Here is a 19,406-nt window from a genome sequence, read left to right as displayed (position 1 = left end):
TAGTTAATCAATCTGCACATTTATTATCTTGATAAATAGTATGATGAAAAGAAACGGTTCAATTTCGACAACAAAAGTGACAAATCTGACCACCCAAAGAAACATAACATGAAAAGTTGAAAATTATGCATAACTATATGATTATTAGTAGCAATAAAATCTAATTCTAAAATAATTTTGTCTTGTAACTTGCATCATAAGTTATTCATAAGCCATGTAAAATAACATACTCTATAACTTAGGAACCAAGCAATTTTTTTCAAAAATTAAATAGCAATAGAAACACAAATTTAATGAAACCGTACATAATATGGAAAAAAAAAACATGGTTAGTGAGTAATTAATAAAAGAAGTTTGTGATGGAAACATGAGAGTTGAATTAAAATAAGGAAGGGAAGTGAGTGACAATTTGACAAAGACAAGACCGTATACGGAAGAGGACCGTTTGTTTTGTTTGTTATGCTTGTGAGCTTGTCCATTTTCAACACAGCTAAGTCTAAAGTATATATGGTCCACAAGTAATGTGACGAAACTACCCCTACCTGGTTTCAAACAATAATTAGTGTCTTGTGTCCAATCAATAATTGGATTGCCAGCCACACATTGAAATAGTAGCATAATAAATATTGGCCTTAAATTGAAGTTCCCTGTGAGGGGCACACCTGATGGTGGTCAAAGTGAAGACAACTCAGACAAAGTTTATGGTTATGAGCTTTTCTCTCTTTATGATTTGGGATAATTTGAGTTTGATCTAACACACACCCCTGACCCTCTTGAGTCCTAACAGGTACATGTAGTACAATAGAAAGAAAAATGTTAAACCAACACCACTTCCAATAATCTACTCCACTACTCTCCAATAAGTGCAATCATTCACCACAAAAAGATAAAGGTTGAATTAAAGGGAATCGGATTTGACGTGGTAACTGCGTTGTGAGTTGTCTGATCTTGATCAATGGCTAAAATTGTTGGACTGTGTTATAGTTGATGTGTAATATGAACCGTCTGATCTCAAACCAATGACTATGATTGAAAACAGCATGATACTGCGTGTAATTTGGATAACAGGAGAACCAGGTCCGAATTAAAGGAGTATACATTTCACTTTAAAGTTATAAGAATTTGACAATATTAATTTATCATAGTAATTTATATTATTTCAACTTTGTAGTTTAGAAAAGTGTTGAGATATATCAATTGTGAGTTAAGTCTCTCATTGGTTGGAAGAGTTGACGTTGAGTAAAATATATGTGAGAGCACTTGTAAACTTAATGTCTTAAGGTTTTTGAGGAAAGTCTAGTGTTTGAGTCAGTTGTATGGTTGCTCTTAGTCCAATGTATTGATTCCACCAAATGAGACTTCCCCTGACAGTGGTATAACGTTTTAAAATTTTAGGTGAAAGTGTAGTAGAGTCACTTGTATGGTTGCTCTTAGTCCAATGTTTTGATCCAACTCAGTGAGACTCCCCCTCGCGGCCCAACAAGAAGATCGATTAATCTATATTTTTATCATAATATAAGTTGCTAGTTTGTAAAAGTTATGCAATAACCAAGGTTATTTTAGAAAAGAAAAAGAATTGAAAATTTGAAAATAGTAATTGTTCGGGAATTTTAGGTTAGCCCAAGCCCAAACCCAAGACTACGTACATCGATTGTCACACTAAAATCTTATAAAGTATGTCTTATTTCTAACATCTCTCGGTCACTTCAAGGATGTTCGGAGTGTTTGCATGTACACTTCCCTCTTACATCTACACCAGATTTCGGCCTTCACATTTATTCACGAAACATGTCTTTCATCGATTCACCATCATCGTAAGTCCTGCTCATACTCGGAGTTTCTATTCAGAACAGTCATAAAAATTAGCAAAGAGTGGTTTCAAAATCAATAATCATCATATATTTAAGAATTTGTGCTTGTACAAATGACTAAAAATCTTTACCAAAGTTAAACTTTAAAAGATGATAATTTTATATTATATAGAAACTATAGGACATATATATATATATATATTTTGAGTGAAGAAAGTAAGTAAGATAAGGGTCATGATCAAGTAGACCCAGTTTGTCTCCTCATAAGTATAACTTCGCACGTTGGGGACGTAGAGAAGTACTGTCAGTGTTATTTCAAAGAGGTGGCAAGAGCCAGCTTTTTGCAACTTTGCCCTTTCACTTCTCAACAACATTAAGACCATTCTGATATCATTAGTTATGTGCTTTCCTAATTATGAAAACAACTACTACTATAATAATATAATTCTTGTTTACACATTTACAAAATAACATAATGACATGGTTTCTTTTTATTTTCTAACTAGTTATATACCATGCAAATGATGCATTTTTGTTTAAAATATTTACTCTAGTTTTGGAAATTTGGTTGAAAATATTAAATTTGAAAGCATGAAGAATTTGTATTGGTTGAAAGAATTTTCTAACAATGTGAGATCAGGGAGAAGACTTTCATTAGGGGAATATAAGAGAGCAGTTTCATGGTCTAAGTATGTAGTTTCTTCTGGAGCAGCTATAAAGGGAAATGAAGAAGATGATTGGAATGCTGATATGTCTCAGTTATTCATTGGTTCTAAATTTGATTCTGGGAGACATAGCAGGATCTATAGAGGTATCTATAAGAATTTGGATGTGGCTATTAAGCTTGTTAGTCAACCTGAGGAAGATGAAGAATTGGCTGCTTTGCTTGAGAAACACTTCACTTCTGAAGTTGCTTTGTTGTTTCGGTTGCGCCATCCGAATATCATTGCTGTAAGTTCTGTTTCTTCAATCATTTGATTTATTTCTATTTCTATATAGAAAATAGTTACTAATGACCATAGGTTGAAATTGTGGTTGGGTTCGTGGTTATGAACTTTGATATTATGGCAAATCACAGGCAAATGCGGCCGTAGGGCCGCAATTGTGGTTACATACTGCAATTTAGAACTATGATCTTGACTTTGATGATCCTCAGTATTTTTTGTCCTTTTATTGTATACACTATACTATTGTATATACTATACTATTTGTTTTGAATGATTCTTTGATACCTACTAAGGTCCTTTTTTTTTAACATGTGGTCTTAAGCAATTTAGCACTTTCATGTAGTGTTTAAGGGACACTATTAAATTTATATGTCTGACGCTTCGATCCCTAGATGTTTTTTCGGATATGTTCCTACTGAGTAACCTTGCTACTACTCCTTGATTCATCTTTGATTTAAGTTATCCTTCTCATGCAAAGTAAAAAATTGTGATTTTTGTGTGTTATGGATGTTGCTACTGATCTAGTACTGTAAGAGATGTATTTTAGTTGGTGAACTCGTTCTCTTCCAAAGTTCGCGAGCTATTAGTTCAGTGATAAGAATTTGACATAAAATTTGAATCCTCTCTAAAGCAATTGAAAAATGGTCATCAGTGATATACATATACAGTTGATGTTTGAAACCAGAGTTGTTTATTAAAGAGAATAGAATGCTTCATTTGATGTCCCTGTAAGCATAGCTCAGTTGGTAGGGACATCGCATTATATATGCAGGGGTCAGTGTTCGAACCCCGGACACCCCCATTTATTCATCTTAAGAGCAAAATTTTTAGCCACTAAGGCTACTTAAAAAAAATGTTTCACTTGATGAGTTTGTAATTGCTAAATAATATAGAAGTGAAGCATGTTTTTGAAGTTATTAACAATTTGATTGATCATTATAGTTTGTTGGAGCTTGCAAGAAACCACCAGTGTTCTGTATAATCACTGAATATATGGCTGGAGGCTCATTGAGAAAATACTTGCAACAAAAAGGACCACATTCAGTTCCTCTCAAACTAGTTCTTGAATTAGCCCTTGACATAGCAAGGGGAATGCAATATCTTCATTCTCAAGGAATACTTCATAGGGATCTCAAATCAGAAAATCTGTTACTGGATGAAGAAATGTGTGTAAAAGTGGCAGATTTTGGTATCTCATGTTTAGAATCTCAAGCCGGCAGCGCGAAAGGATTCACCGGAACTTACCGTTGGATGGCGCCTGAAATGATCAGAGAAAAACGGCATACGAAAAAAGTAGATGTCTATAGTTTTGCCATAGTTCTATGGGAACTAATAACAGGACTCACACCATTTGATAACATGACACCGGAACAAGCAGCATATGCAGTAACTCACAAGGTATTATTTGGACCTTGACAACAAATTTCGACAATAATTTAGACGATTAATACAATTTAAATATATGCTTAATCATGTTCAGTCGGTGGTTAATGAAGTTCAAATACATGTTTAATCGCGTTCAATGGATGGTTCATTTGATATAACTAGGTGTCGTAGCTCGTTAATCATCAGTTGAACACAATTAACCACGATTTTGAACGTCATTAATCACAATTTTGAAATGTAAATTTGAACGCAAATCGTAATTAATAAATATCATGTATGTTTGTATATTTGTGCAGAATGCAAGGCCTCCATTACCATCTGATTGTCCATTGGCATTTACTAATCTGATCAAGAGGTGTTGGTCAAGCAATCCTAATAAAAGGCCACATTTTACTGAGATAGTATCAATTTTGGAGAGATATACTGATTCACTTGAGCAGGATCCAGAATTTTTCTCTACCTACAAACCAAGTCCAAATAATGTACTTGTTAAATTCTTACCAAAATGTAATAATGCTGATAATAATTTCACTTCTTGAGAGGAGGCTTAGGAATATGATTGTAATAATCTGACTATAATTGTAATTGTATTATATCAATCCTAAGAAGAACTAGTGTGGTTCTATTTCTATTAACTTCTTGCTTACGGAGCTTTTTTTTGTTAAGTAGCATAGTAGCTAGAAATTCCACTCTTAAGGTCCGTTTGGTACGATGGAAGGAAAGAAAATTATGCAAATCAATGAATGAACTTGGACTAACTTGGAAAGAAAGTTGAAGGAAAGATAATTTCTATGTCTCATGTTTCTTTGTACGGCTAATAAGTGTGTATACTTCTTAACCAAAGAGAGTTTGCATACAATGAAAAATAAAAATTAACTTATTTCAGATTATTTTTCTAGGGATTAAATTGAGCATTGCTAATTATAGGGACTAATATTGATTTTTACTTTAAGATTTAACTACCTTTTATGGCTTTATATATTTTGAGGAAAATTTCGGCGGAAGTAATATACAGAAAGGTGGTATGTTTAATTTTGAGAAAGGTAGCGTTTATATATTTTAAATGCTCAACAAAGAACACAATAAGACGGTTTGGCCGAGTGGTCTAAGGCGCCAGATTTAGGCTCTGGTCCGAAAGGGCGTGGGTTCAAATCCCACAGCCGTCATTCTTTTTTAACTTAAAAATCATTTTTTGTTTTCTTAAATTTGTACCTTTCCTCGCAGGATTTGTACTCTTCTAGCATCCATTACTCATTTATAGTTTTTTTATTGATAGTACTTAATAAAATTCAATCACTTCAACTCAATATTTTTTTAAAAATAAATTATTAAATAGGTCTTATTAATAAACTTATACCATTTGATATTTAAATATTAAAAATATGTGGGATATATGTAGAGAGCGCTCTTGGTAAGTAATCTCCATAGTAGGCACCATCTTGGATTTGTTTGGTAAAAACAGCGATTGTAAGTTGAAATATTTAATAAAATTATCAGTTCAACCATTTGATAATATAAAATGACATTTGTAATTATAATAAAATTATTCAATGTCACATATTGGATCACATTAAAAATCTTTTTGCCGAGCTTCAAGCTATCCACCACGACCTTACTTTGGCTAAGCAGGTGAACATCCATGAAGTCATATGTTACACTGACCTTAGAGTATATATTAGTATTTTCCTATATTCTATCTCTTTTGGGTGTATTTTCCTTAAAATAATGTGAGAAAGATTTTATATATATAAAAAAAATATATACAATAAGAAAAAATAAGTGAAAAAGCCATGTGGCATTCATTGGAACATTGGTTAGAGGAAGAAATGAAAAAGGAAAGGACCATAACCGTTACATTTTGCGCGCAGTTGAGTTGGTTTGGAAACAAGTTCCATTCCAATTCCAACTCTGCAAAACCAAACAAAGAAAAACTTTTATTTTTATATTATAGAATTTTCTTTAATTTTATTTTAATTTCAATCTTTTTTTCTTATTTCACATTTTCTTCTTTTCCTATCTCTGGCTTGGCTTGGTGTTCATTGTTGTTAAGGTATTTCTTCTCATTTATTTATCTTGTTTCAATCCACATTGTCTTTTGATCCATGCATTTCAATCTCAATACAATGATACAACAAAATGAAACATATATACACATTGTTACATCCTTGATTATGTATTTGTGTTATTTTTCAATTAATCATGAACAACTTGTTCATTTTCTAAAGCATCTTGCAAAATACATTAATTAATCAATGATTTGAAACATTTGCATCAATTTAATGTTATGTGATTTTGGGAGCTTTTATTTTGTAGATTCTTAATTATAATGTATTTTTGTAGGTTCTTTGATTTCTATAAAATCAAAGATGCCAGGTATTGTTACAATTGAAGGAAAAAAAATGAATGAGCTTGAGAATCCTTCTCCATCTAAGAAAATCTTAAACCAAACCAATTCACCAAGAAAACCTTTTAGTCCACAAAGTGTGGAGAGGCGTGACGTAAAAAGTTTTCATTGTCGATCACGCTCGAGTCAAAGCTTTGGATCTGATAGTGATTGGTCTTTAACTGATTCAGATTTTAGCTATCTTGATGAAGTAAAATTGAGGAATGCAGATTTTGAAATGGAGAAAAAGATGGAGAAGGATTCTAGCAGTGAAACACCAACAAAATCAAGAGCTAAGGGAAAAAGTTCTCATACAAAACCTCCTATTGAAAAGAAGAATGACAACAATAATTTGAGAAAACAAAATACAACGGTTACTACTAATGCGACAAAACCTAAGAGCGGTTCTATTGTAAGATCAAGGTCACAAAGCCGAGTAGAGAATTCCAAAGATTCCAAAGAAACGCCAACATTTGATAATCCTGAGCTAGGACCATTTTTACTAAAACAAGCGAGGGACTTGATTTCGTTAGGAGAGAATACGCAGAAAGCGCTTGAATATTCCCTTCAAGCGATGAAAATGTTTGAGAAATCTGCGAATGGGAAACCGAGTTTGGATTTGGTAATGTGTTTACATGTTACTGCAGCAATATATTGCAGTTTGGGGGATTACAATGAGGCAATTCCAATTCTAGAGCGATCGGTTGAGATTCCTATGGTCGAGGAAGGTCAACAACACGCCATTGCTAAATTCGCCAGTCACATGCAGCTTGGAGACACATATGCCATGTTAGGCCAGCTTGAGAAATCAATTATATGTTACAATAAAGGGTTGGAAGTACAAAAACTAGTTTTGGGAGAAATAGACCCAAGAGTTGGTGAAACTTGTAGGTATGTGGCAGAAGCTAATTTTCAAGCATTGCAATTTGATGAGGCAGAAAGGTTGTGTCAAGTGGCTCTTGATATTCACAGAGAAAATGGTTCACCCTCTACTCTTGAAGAAGCGGCGGATAGAAGGTTAATGGGACTTATATGTGAAACTAATGGAAATCATGAAGCAGCATTGGAACACCTTGTTTTAGCAAGCATGGCAATGGTATCAAATGGCCAAGAGGTTGAAGTAGCGTCCGTTGATTGCAGCATTGGAGACACATTCCTATCGTTGGCTCGATACGATGAGGCCATCTTGGCATATAAAAAGGCGTTAGCGGTTTTCAAGACTCACAAAGGAGAGAATCATCCTGCGGTTGGATCGGTCTATGTACGCTTGGCTGAGTTGTATACTAGGACATGGAAAATAAAGGAATCAAAATCATATTGTGAAAATGCACTTAAAATCTATGAAAATCCCATGTCTGGTGTCCCTTCTGACGAGATTGCCAGTGGTTTTGTGAATGTTGCAGCTATTTATGAGTCGATGAATGAGCTTGAACAAGCACTCAAGTTACTGCATAAGGCACTAGAGATACATAATGATGCTCCTGGTCAGCAAAACACAATAGCAGGAATTGAAGCTCAAATGGGAGTCATATACTATGTATTGGGAAACCAAACTGAATCTTACAATGCTTTTAAGAATGCCATCTCAAAGCTTCGTGCCACGGGAGACAAAAAATCGGCTTACTTTGGTATTGTTCTTAATCAAATGGGTCTTTGTTGTGTGGAGCTCTGCGAGTTAACCGAGGCTGCAAAATTATTTGAAGAAGCCAAGATTGTTCTGGAACAAGAGTATGGTCCGTATCACCCTGAAACTATTGGGGTATATAGCAATCTGGCTGGCACATATGATGCACTTGGCAGGTAAACATTCTATATTTTTTTATTGTCTTTTTTATTTTTTGTTACGCAGTTCAAGGTTATTCTTGTAATCTTGACCATATATGACTTGTACTAACGCAGTAAACTCTAAGAGGGTTGTTATTGGAACATCACATTTTGCAGACAAAAATACGACATGTATGTCATCCACTCTATGCACGCACATCGAGGCAACTCAGAAAATTAATAAAAAAGTCAAACGGTGCATGTTGTCGTATTTTTGTCTGTTACTTTGTGTTCGCATAACATTTTTCGAACTCTTAATTCATTTACAATCAATAAGCAGAAATGTAGTTACTTTGTAGTTAGAGACATAGGCATACTTGGCCAAACTTCGTAACAAAACACCGCTTTATCGTTTCTTTCATCTTTTGTTATGAGTTGATGTACTAACTAACATTCATGCATTATAATATTGTATTTTCAGGGTGAATGATGCAATTGATATTATGGAGTACATTGTTGTTGTGAGGGAGGAAAAACTTGGGACAGCACACTTTGATGTTGTTGATGAGAAAAGAAGGTTGGATGTGTTGTTGAAGGAAGCAGGTAGAGTTCGGAACAGAAAAACCAAGTCACTTGAGCTCCTTCTAGATGTCTTTGATGATTAATGATGAAAAACACTGTGTTTTAATGTAGCTCTAGAAAAGCTAGGTAAAAAGAATAATTGATAAAGAAATGGTCATGATGTCAAGGTGGTAGTAGTTTTTTGGGGATGAAATTGAATTATTTGCACTACTAAATTATGCTATATTATTTGTATATACAATGTAATTAATTAACCACACATTATTCCTTTTCAGACTAATTATAAGATTTTGATATGTTAAGCAATGATATTTTGGCTTCCATCAATAGCATAGTCTCTTATCATTCTTCCATAGTTTGTACTCTTGGCCCCATTAATAAACATTGTGTGACGCGTCATATCTATTGGAATCCTCCTCCGGAAAGCTTTATTAAAATCAATGTAGATGGCTCTTCTTTTGGCAATCCTGGTAATCAGGTTTAGGAGGTATTTTGATAAACGATAAGGGTAATTGGCTTCATGGTTTTTCTGAATCGTGTGGTAGAGTTTCGATTTCGAACTTATTGGCAGAACTTTCAGATATTTTGAGAGGTCTTCAATTGGTGTGGGATATTGGCAACCAATTTGTGTCATCATGGGATCATATTCTCAGACAGCCTTAGATCTTATTGTTGATGTTAAGCTCTATTCACTTTCTTGGAAGATTTCTTTAATCATACATTGAAAGAAGATAACGAATGTGCCAACTTTTTGTATCTTTTAATCGTCACTAGTTTTCTTTTTTTCCTTTTTGCTCGGTTCTTGTTTTTGTTTCTTTCTTTAGCATTTGTACCAAAAAAAAAGACTAAGGTGTAAAATAATTTAACGAATCATCACAATTAATTATATATATAGACTAATCTCTCGAGCCATATGAGACCAAATCCAAAATTTTGATTAAACTAAAAAAGACGTGAATCATTTTATCTAAATCTCTTGAATTGTATGACTTTTAAATGATTAGTGTGATTTATTTTTTTTAATTTAAGTTGACATAAGCCTTCAAAAGAGATTATTATAATTGTTATGAAAAAATTGATATATAGGGTGTGTTTGATCTGCTAAAAAATAAGGGACTGGACAAGACAACTTCTGTTGTACTGTGTTTGATTTTAAAACTGTTCCTGGTACTGGACAAACTGGGGGCCAAGGGAGAGGACAAAACTTGAAATTCTTGTCCCCACTGAACCACGTGACAACTTTTTGTCCTTTGCCTAAAATACCAAAATAACCTTTTGTCTACCAAACATCCTACAACACAAAGTTTGTTCAAATACCTTAAACATTTGTCTTGTGCTGTTGTGTCCGGTATTTATATTTTGCAGATCAAACTGACCCATAGAGAAACATAACACATGATTTATAAAAAATTGATGTATTTAATCTATATTCCGGCGGAAAGTATTAATTATTTGTTTGGCGTATTTGGAAGGAAGCCCAAGTAGAACAAACAAAACAACAAAATGATGATGATGATGATATACTTGGAGGAGAAGGGGAAGTGCAAATAAAACCCAAATTCTCTCTCTCTTTATCTCTCATTTTTTTGGTGTTTTGTTCACCAAAATCACACACTTCACTCCAATCTCATCCCAGTAGCTTCTGCTGCACATGGCAACGCAATCACCACCACCACCGCCTCCCGCCGACGAAAACCAAGGTTTCCATTTCTATCTCTCTTATTATCGATCGTTGTATTTTGTACAATCCCTAATTGAATCTCTAGTTAAATCAAAGTATCTGTTACGGATTCTACTTTTCACTTTTCAATTACACTTTTTCTACCAATTTGTTTGCATGATTTGTATCGCCGCTTATTCATTACTCGATTAATTGATAGATAATTTCCCACACTTATTCATTTTTTGGAGCTTAAATTTTGTTTGATATTTTCCCTAATTGAAATTCTTGTACACAGTCATCTCAGAGCTGCACTTACATTTTTGTTACTAAGATAAAATGTTTAATTCTCATTCACCAAAATAACAGCAAGCTAAAAATCCTTACTATGATAGTTGAAGCTACTCCATTTTCTGGTGATTGACCATCAGCACCGTGACAATCTTACGAGTATATTGTTTATCGGTTTCTCCGATTATTGGAGTTTCCCTTAAACTGTGTTTTGCGATCATTAAAAAAAAAATGGAATCCAAACAAAATAGTATTTCATTTTTTTTGTTTAATTAAAATTGGTCTCCACAATTTGGTTGCAATTTCCAACAATTTTGCGATCATTTAAGGATTAGCGGCGCAGCTTGTTGCCCGTTTGCCTTTCATTCAAGTGTAATTATCCTACGTGTATATAGATATAATTTCCAACAATTTACAGTATTAGGGAGAACATGTTCACTCTCGGAATCTTTCCTAACTTTTTTATAGTATTTTGGAAGGATCATGCAACATGGTAATCCAGCAATCTGTTTTTGGGAAATGTAGAATACTGTGATTGTGATTGTGACTTGTAATCTGATTTTCTTAATTTTTCCACAACTTGCATAATTTTGATGCTGCCTTGATTCTTTTTGCTTATTCAACACTATTGATCTTCATTAAATAAAATTGATTAGATGGTTTCTTTGATATTATTTCCATCTTTTGTCCTCTGTTTAATCGGAAATGTACATGTTCTCTATCCATTATATTGTTTCGTTTACTGTACAATGGATAACTTCAATGCACCTCCTTTGAATTGATCTCCCATAATCCCATTATTTAAGGTCGCAGATTATTGATACATGATATTCTATATTCCGATTTTATATAATGTACAGTTGCTCTGTTCAAATATTCTCCCATTCATTGGAATTTATATGTAAAAGTCGGATTCTACTAATGATAACCACACTGAAAATCAGCAAATTTAGACTAATAATTATATTTACCATGTTTTAATTGTGGCTGATAAATGTGTTAGTATAATATGGTAATGATATTTACACATGCTTTATTTTCACCAGCCCTTTATAAATCTAAGGTGGACATATATAAGCCCACATAAGAAAACTTGCAATGAGACGAAAGTATTAGGTGTCTACGAGGGATTTATATATACTTCATGTTGTTCTAACAAGGAAGGCTACAATTTTTTTTTATCACTTATGAAAGATTTTGATTGCGACGTTTTTAACCTATGCAAGGATTATATGGGAAAGAGAAAACCACAAGATCAAGAGGATGGCTCTTCAAAAAAAGTTTAAAATAGACAAGAAGATACATGCGAAGATATATTTTACGAATGAGACTCTGATTAATTTTAATGCCAAACTTCAACAACTTTATCTTTAGTTAGAAACTTAAAAGATATCATGACAAGGCTAAACCTTTTACTGGGGTCAACTGCTGGTATAGACTAACTTAACAACATGTAATGGTGAATTATATTTCTGAACAGATTCTTTATTTTTCTTTTTTACACCGAAGATTCTGTGGCTGTCATCATTTTACTGTTCTGTTGTTGAATGTTTCCTTGATTGATTGATGGGATTTGCTAGCAGAATGTTTCAGATAAGTTGCAAGTTATATTGTTTTGGATATGATAAAATTGATTTGCCGATTCTCTTTTTTGAGATTTAGGTGCTGAAATTATCCAACCAACCAACGTGGATCAGCAAAATGCCGGAGATGAGTCTGTTAAACCCAGTTCAACTACATCAGTCTTTGTCAACTCTGAACCACCACGGGAAGATCAAGTTCAGAATGCTGTGAAATTTCTATCACACCCAAAAGTTAAAGGTTCACCCGTTATGTACAGGCGGTCATTTTTGGAGAAGAAGGGCCTTACGAAGGAGGAGATTGATGAAGCCTTTCGGCGTGTGCCTGTAAGCCAGGGATTTTTTATAGTAAAATAATTATCTTTCAGCGATTTTCCTGTTTGTTAATATTTTGTAATCCTTACCTTGATTAAATATCACAGGATTCAGCTCCAACTGTACAGACAGGTGGTGTAAATCAAGGTGAAACTTTTAATATTGTTCTTTTCATTTGGGTTTGGTTGAGCCAAACTGCTCTTGAAATCTTTATTGGATTTGTTTCATTAAAACTTATGGGTTCTTGCTTCAGTTATATTTTAAACGTGGCTGTTATAATGCTAACAGATGGGCAATTAAAATCATCATCAAATATTCAGCAACAACCCCAACAGCAAACTTTGCAGCCAGGTTTACCTGCTTCTACTGGTGTTAATACTGCACCAGGAATCTTATCACGATCCAGATTTCACTGGTCACATGCCCTTATTCTAGTTGGAGTCCTGACTGCTTCAGGTGCTGGAACAGTTATAATAATTAAGGTATTAGCACCAACCGTTACGCATGATGCCATCTAAATCAGTATCTTAATGGTTGAGTGCCATTTTTAGTTTGTTATTGACATTTTAATCCTTTCTTGTACTTGATATTTTGCTGCCCCTGCAAGTTTTATCACTTTTTTATGAGAATGGATCCTCTCCATTTTTTTTCTCTCATTTTTACATCTCAACCCTTAACCAACTTCTCCTTTTTTTTTCAAATTCCAATCCTATCCTCTTTTTACAATTTAAATGGTCTAAATTTCACATTATTCTCTCAATTGTTTTTTACAATTGAGAGGATCTATTCTCCATTTTTTTATCCTCCTGAATCTGAACTTTAAGCATGCTCCATGTTTTAGAATTCCCTTCTTCCTCGGTTAAAGTCTTGGATACGAAAGGTTGTCTTAGACGAAGATGATGAACAACTAAAGAAAACTATTAACAAACCAACTTTGGCTGAAGAGACTGCTCAAGCTGCAAAATCAGCAGCAGCTGCAGCTGCAGATGTGGCAAAAGCAAGCCAAGAAATGCTGGCTTCAAAGGGTGAAGGTGGGTTTAATGGAAATTTAATTTGCATGGTATATAATATCTTCATTTTGTTTTGATAGCCCAACTCTTGCAAGACATCATTTATTCTGAGAAATTACTGTAATTATTGGCTTATTGCAACATCTGATTTATACTTTGCAGAGAGGAAATACTTTGTGGAAGTTGTCAGTCTTTTAGATAAGCAAATACAAGAAATGAAGTTAATGACAAGTGCAATAAGAAGATTGGAAGGTAATTGGGTTTTCTCAATTAATATAATTGGCTGACATGAGAACTTTCCAATGCTTTGAATATTGTATTCAGGTTTTCATTTATGACTTTCCAATAGAGCTTTTATATTTGTTAGGAAGCATGTGGTTGTATAATTGGGGAACTTATTATTTATAACCCCTTAAGAGTGCACAAGGTGGTTCATGGTGACCAAAAGCTTTGGGCAAATTTTGTGGTTGTATAATTTCAGAAATTGTTGTGTACTTATGCTGGAGATTTTTACCCGTTACTTAGAATTTTTAATTTCTTGTTGAATACATGTTTCTGCCAAATTATGGAACACAAATATACGTTCTTATAATATCTCTGTCTCAGGGCAAGAAGATCTCCGAGTCAGTCAAACAAGTTCGAAGGTCAGATATAAATGAATTTAAAGGGGACCTTCTCATCATCGTTTATGAAATTCTTTGCTCACCTTTCTGATTCTGATTTGAGTTGTCTTATGTTTTAACTTTTGATAGCCATATTTTATTTCAAATGTTTGCAGCGACTGGTTGCGAATGGCAAGGCGGACTATGACATGCGTTCAGGTTGTAATAGTGATTATTAGATCTTTACTAAGTTAGTCTTATTCTCTTAATTATGTTTCCTATAATTAAAATGTTTGTATGCAGTGAGATCGTTATCCCCACCTGCATCTGTTGAACCATCAGGTCCTCCTCATCCAAAGTCATATATGGAGGTAGTATTTTATATTGCATGTATAGTTACTTGTTTTTCACCCCTTGCCTTTTACTTCTGGGTCATATTTAAATGCTTGCCATTTCAGCAATGTCTTCATGTCTTGTAGATCACTTCTAATATAATCAAAAAATAACATTTAGGCATTAATTACTTTGGGGTATGACTGAGGATTATAACTTTCTCTGATGGCTATTGTATTTCTTAGTTGTGGTTATTATAATACCCAAGTCAGGGTGGGCATAATTGGGATTTTTAACTATATGAAAAAGCAACTTAAGTTTATTGTGCTGGTTTTTTTTGTTGGCGCTGTTTATTGCAATCTTGAGTATCAGTTGCATAATTGATGCCCAATTTACTTTATTTGCTTCACCTGTTATCTGATTGAAGGATTTAAGAGTATTTGCTTCCAATGACATTCTCCATTTTGGCTATTTTAATTAAAAAATAATTTCTCTTTTCTATATCTAATTTTATTTCTTGAAACAATTAACCAAATCCTTTTCAAGGATATTATATTTACAAACATGATTGAGATTAGCTATTCTGTTTAGATTGCAATCGAACAATCTAAGGGTCTGCTTCTCCCTGCAACACAAGTTTTGAGTGAAGCCTCAAAAATAGTATTTCCTTTGTTGTCGATAAACTCTCAGCCAGCTTACCCAATCCCTGTTTGGGTGTATGGGATCTGATTTTCCCATCTATACACTGATTCAAGTGGTACAGGGACAACAACAATCACAGCCTTTTTCCACTAGGTGGAGTTGATTATATTGATCAAACAAGACCACATTATCTATTCATATTTAAATATTATTCTGGACATGGATCAAACATTGATTATGGTGGGCATATAATAAATTTTGCTGAATAATTGAATCCATTCTACCCTGTGGTCTGAATTAGAGAAGGCATTTTTTTTGCTTTTCCTATCAAGCAGCAAACTGATATGTGTCCCTGACCCAAGATTTTTTAGGAGGGAGAAAGATAGGCTGCATATGCGTTAAAGGAGTAAATAGTAATAAAGTTGAAGGTCATAGAGAGACTGTCACTACCCTTACTGCAGATAAAAAAAAAAAATTAAAGTGAAGTTTCTAACGGTCGGGATAGCCGGTGTTATGATTTTGGTATCATCCCTTAGAAAGTGGACTAAATGTGAAGGGGAAGAGAGGGCGTGAGAAGAGTTAGGCAATAATTGAATTTGAGAGGTTTTGGATGGGCGGGGGATTCTCTGTTCATCATCACAATTCATCAATCCCCGTCTTTATCTTTAGTTTTTTTTCATGCATTTTCCTGAGAATTCTGTAACTACACCGGTCTACCTTTAAACTAATAGTACTAGTCTCCAATACACATACACACCAATAATGAATTCTGAAGTAATTAATGAATGTATATTTTCTTCATATTTGATGGAATGGACAGTGTTATTCATCTCTTGCGTGATGCTCATTAGTATTTTGTTTGACTTTTACAATAATTTTTTGCAGATAATGGCCATGGTCCAAAGAGGGGAGAAGCCTTCTAATATCAGAGTAAACATTTTAATCTGGATAAACTTAATTGCATGTTAAAACCATAAACCTCATTTATGCACCATTAATTAGTATAAAATTCATTGGAAAAAAAGTAATGAAAGTTTGATATGTGAGGAAAGGTGTCACTGTGAAGTAAAAGATTATGGTTTGCAAATAAAATTACTCTTCTCTTTTGGGTTTACCAATTTTATGTGGCATGTTACTTTATAAAACACTGGGTTTTAATGCAGGAGATCAATGATTTACCCCCCAACCCTAGTCAACAGCCGTCAGATCCCCGCATATTGCCTAGATCCAAGGTTTATTAGTTCTTTGCCTTTCCTAAGTAGTTTAGGTTTATGTAGTTTTTATTTATAACTAAGATAAATACGATTTCAAAACTTTATTTTGGTTTTTTAATCAAAAAAACAAACGTTATTTTGGTTCATCTTTGAGGATTTTTTGTCAATATAACTTGTACAACGGTTACTAGAAATTTACGGTTCTGATTGCTGATGATCATTTAAAAAAATATAATTATGCAGCTAGTTAAATTCTAGTTTTTATTTTAACACGTATTAGCACACACATCTATTGAAACAGTAATTTGTGCATAAATTTTCTTTTCTCAATGCATGAGTGGTATTATTTCACATGAATCTGATTGTGTATTTCAACTTCTCTTGGGCAGCCTTGGGAGATTGGGCAGGTTCAAAACACGTCTAGCCAAGTGTTTCATCCTCAAGTAAATGGTGAAGAATCGTACGTCAAGGTCCACGATACCACTCAATCAAATGGGGATGATCCATTGCCCTGGTGGCAGAAGAAGAATGTCAGAATCAGGGAGATTGATGAAGTTGAGTATAATGTAGCACCTAATGGTGCTGCATCCACTCAGCAGCCGCTACAACGTGTGTGGGTTCCTCCTCAACCTCCACCAATAGCTATGGCTGGGGCTGCAGAAGCAATCAGGCGCCCAAAACAGGCTGTCCAAAAGGAACAGGTGTCAGATAATCAGTCAGTAGCTCAATCTTCAGATATCTCTAATGGGGCACACGAGATCCCAATACCATCGGAATCTGAAGGTGCTGTAGAGGGAACCAACGTCAGCTCTAGTGAGATACAAGTCGTACAAGAAGACAGTGAAACCAAATCTGAAGAGCAATGAAGGTAAATTCTATCATAAAAAACATGAAGATGGAAATAGAGCTTTAGAAGTAGTCCCAAATTCTGGATAAACTGGACACAATCTTTGTTTCATAAACTGAACATCGATACAAGATGCAAATGCGGGTGGTGTCTTTTTCATGAAAGAATATGGTACTAAAAGTAAAACACTATTATAGGTTTCATGATATGCTATATTTTTACAGTTATCAGTAGCATCTGCAAAATACCGGTATGGAATGTGATGATATTATCATGTACTCTTATATTTCAAAAATCTTTAGAATATGTTATGCACATCAAAATCAGGAAATAAGTTAGGGAATTTCTTACCTTTGTTAAATCCATGACCTGAAATGAGAACAAACACTAAATTGGACGTCTAAGTTTGAAGTATACTCGATAAAATGATGTATATGACTGAAGTTTTATACTGGTTTTTGTATTTTTCAAAATTTACACTACTCTGCAATTTTGGTAGGTGAATTCATCATGTACCTAACTTGGTGATGGCACGCATAAAACTATTCCTGGGTGTTTCATGATTGTCTGGTTTAATTTAGAAACAGAAAAACACTTACTGTTATTTATTTTATGACTAGTCCTTAAAATTTGAAAGCTACAAAAATAAATACTTAGTGTAAATCCATTTTACCTTGTACCTAAAACTATTCCATTGAATTGCGTTTCATGGTTTATTTTATTGGAAAAACATACTTAAAAAAAGAAATCAAAGGAATCAAATAGTATATATCTTTCTTTTTTTACCTGAGAATCAGTCATATCTATCTCCACTAGTAGTATAGTATATGGTGTGATATTCAAAAACATAGGCATATACTATATCACAATCACAAATAAGAAAAACAAAAAGAATTATAAAAAATAAATGGCATCTTATAACCGTATTAGCAAAATTTTGCATGCGCCTAACGCCAAATCGGGAACATCAAGCATCTTATTAACATATTTATTACTTTTTGTTTTTATTAGAAAATGCTCAATATGTAATAATTAATAAAGTTATTTAAATATCTCTGTCAAAAAAAAAGTTATTTAAATATCATAATACCACCATTTTATATTGAGTGTTACTTTTTTTTTTACACCTATATTGAGTGTCACTTAAAAAATGTGTTTGATACACTAACAATAAATTGGTTATAATCAAGAAATAAGCGACATATGACCTTAAATAAGTGGCCATAAATTTGAGTTTGATATTTTATTCTTGCGTAATGGAAGGGAAAACCATGTATCCTACGAATTTTCTAACATAAATTAATCACGGTTAAATAGCAAACTTCATACTAATAATATGGTACAGCGAAAAAACTTGTTCACAAAGTAAGAAAAATGCATAATTATATCAAATATGTATACGGATTATTTATTTTGATTTTAGCTTATAATCAAGTACTTACCAAACTTATCTTAACACATAAATCTTGATTTAAGCTGAAATTTAACAAAATGATTCAAATTGAGTTTAAACATCAAATATTTGAGCTCCATGAGGACATCATATTATATGCACCATTCTCACGCATTTGCATATAAGATGTTTTCTCTCCCCCTCTCCCGTGAATCTTTTATACCCCAATATTTTGATTTTGCCCTTGCAGAAAAATTCAGTTCGCAGAAACCGAATTTTTACTAGTGCAAATTCAGAGTAAATTTCGGTTTTTAGAAATCGAAATTTGTTTTCAAGGCAAAAAAAAACTTCGGTTTCTACAAACCGAATTTTTTTCAAAGGCAAAATTGGAAATTCAAGGGATAAAAGATTGACGGGGTAGGGAGAGTAAACATCTGCATATAAACGAGGCAATCGTGAACACAACAAACACTACTTGAACAAGATTGTGAGTCGATATAAAGCCTTAAACCAATTCCAACTTTTACTCCAAAAAACTAAACAAGACAACCATGAATACAACAAATACTAATTAGACGTTTATATACTCAATACTAAAATTAGACATGACAACAACAATATTACAATCTTCGGTTTCTCAAAAGTT

General features: G+C 33.5%; 3 protein-coding genes and 1 non-coding gene across 5 annotated transcripts; all 4 read left to right on the top strand.

Moving 5' to 3' along the window:
- Positions 1-2,101: 2,101 nt before the first annotated feature.
- LOC123887546 (serine/threonine/tyrosine-protein kinase HT1-like) lies at positions 2,102-4,779 on the top strand. The gene is made up of 3 exons (XM_045936877.1): positions 2,102-2,762; positions 3,701-4,156; positions 4,441-4,779. The coding sequence occupies exons 1-3, from the start codon at positions 2,403-2,405 to the stop codon at positions 4,681-4,683; spliced, it is 1,059 nt and encodes a 352-aa protein (XP_045792833.1). The 5' UTR covers positions 2,102-2,402; the 3' UTR covers positions 4,684-4,779.
- Positions 4,780-5,230: 451 nt separating this feature from the next.
- On the top strand, positions 5,231-5,310 carry TRNAL-UAG. Its single transcript has one exon. It is a non-coding gene; the product is annotated as a tRNA-Leu (tRNA).
- A 1,200-nt stretch (positions 5,311-6,510) lies between these two features.
- LOC123885473 (protein KINESIN LIGHT CHAIN-RELATED 3-like) lies at positions 6,511-8,956 on the top strand. The gene is made up of 2 exons (XM_045934758.1): positions 6,511-8,327; positions 8,773-8,956. Exons 1-2 carry the CDS (start codon positions 6,511-6,513, stop codon positions 8,954-8,956), a joined length of 2,001 nt encoding a protein of 666 aa, XP_045790714.1.
- A 1,258-nt stretch (positions 8,957-10,214) lies between these two features.
- Positions 10,215-17,690, top strand: LOC123883856 (peroxisomal membrane protein PEX14). Of its 2 annotated transcripts, XM_045932794.1 has the most exons (12): positions 10,215-10,573; positions 12,487-12,731; positions 12,827-12,866; positions 13,008-13,201; positions 13,561-13,750; positions 13,892-13,981; positions 14,336-14,373; positions 14,508-14,550; positions 14,635-14,702; positions 16,192-16,236; positions 16,470-16,538; positions 16,910-17,690. In XM_045932794.1, exons 1-12 carry the CDS (start codon positions 10,525-10,527, stop codon positions 17,384-17,386), a joined length of 1,548 nt encoding a protein of 515 aa, XP_045788750.1. In that variant the 5' UTR covers positions 10,215-10,524; the 3' UTR covers positions 17,387-17,690. The 2 variants fall into 2 exon arrangements, with proteins under 2 accessions (XP_045788750.1, XP_045788751.1); XM_045932795.1 differs by lacking the exon at positions 16,470-16,538.
- Positions 17,691-19,406: the final 1,716 nt, after the last annotated feature.

This window comes from Trifolium pratense, linkage group LG5, assembly GCF_020283565.1.
Source record: "Trifolium pratense cultivar HEN17-A07 linkage group LG5, ARS_RC_1.1, whole genome shotgun sequence".
NCBI lineage: Eukaryota > Viridiplantae > Streptophyta > Magnoliopsida > Fabales > Fabaceae > Trifolium > Trifolium pratense.
This window is presented reverse-complemented; position numbering and strand designations above follow the sequence as displayed.

What these genes read in the sequence shown, in the direction of transcription:
- LOC123883856 (XM_045932794.1), top strand. Translation starts at nt 10,525, where the DNA reads ATGGCAACGCAATCACCACCACCACCGCCTCCCGCCGACGAAAACCAA. An exon ending in AAGCCTTTCGGCGTGTGCCT is followed by an intron (nt 12,732 to 12,826) that starts GTAAGCCAGGGA and finishes TAAATATCACAG; the next exon opens with GATTCAGCTCCAACTGTACA. An exon ending in GAACAGTTATAATAATTAAG is followed by an intron (nt 13,202 to 13,560) that starts GTATTAGCACCA and finishes TCCATGTTTTAG; the next exon opens with AATTCCCTTCTTCCTCGGTT.
- LOC123885473 (XM_045934758.1), top strand. Translation starts at nt 6,511, where the DNA reads ATGCCAGGTATTGTTACAATTGAAGGAAAAAAAATGAATGAGCTTGAG. An exon ending in ACATATGATGCACTTGGCAG is followed by an intron (nt 8,328 to 8,772) that starts GTAAACATTCTA and finishes TTGTATTTTCAG; the next exon opens with GGTGAATGATGCAATTGATA.
- LOC123887546 (XM_045936877.1), top strand. Translation starts at nt 2,403, where the DNA reads ATGAAGAATTTGTATTGGTTGAAAGAATTTTCTAACAATGTGAGATCA. An exon ending in GCCATCCGAATATCATTGCT is followed by an intron (nt 2,763 to 3,700) that starts GTAAGTTCTGTT and finishes TGATCATTATAG; the next exon opens with TTTGTTGGAGCTTGCAAGAA. An exon ending in CATATGCAGTAACTCACAAG is followed by an intron (nt 4,157 to 4,440) that starts GTATTATTTGGA and finishes ATATTTGTGCAG; the next exon opens with AATGCAAGGCCTCCATTACC.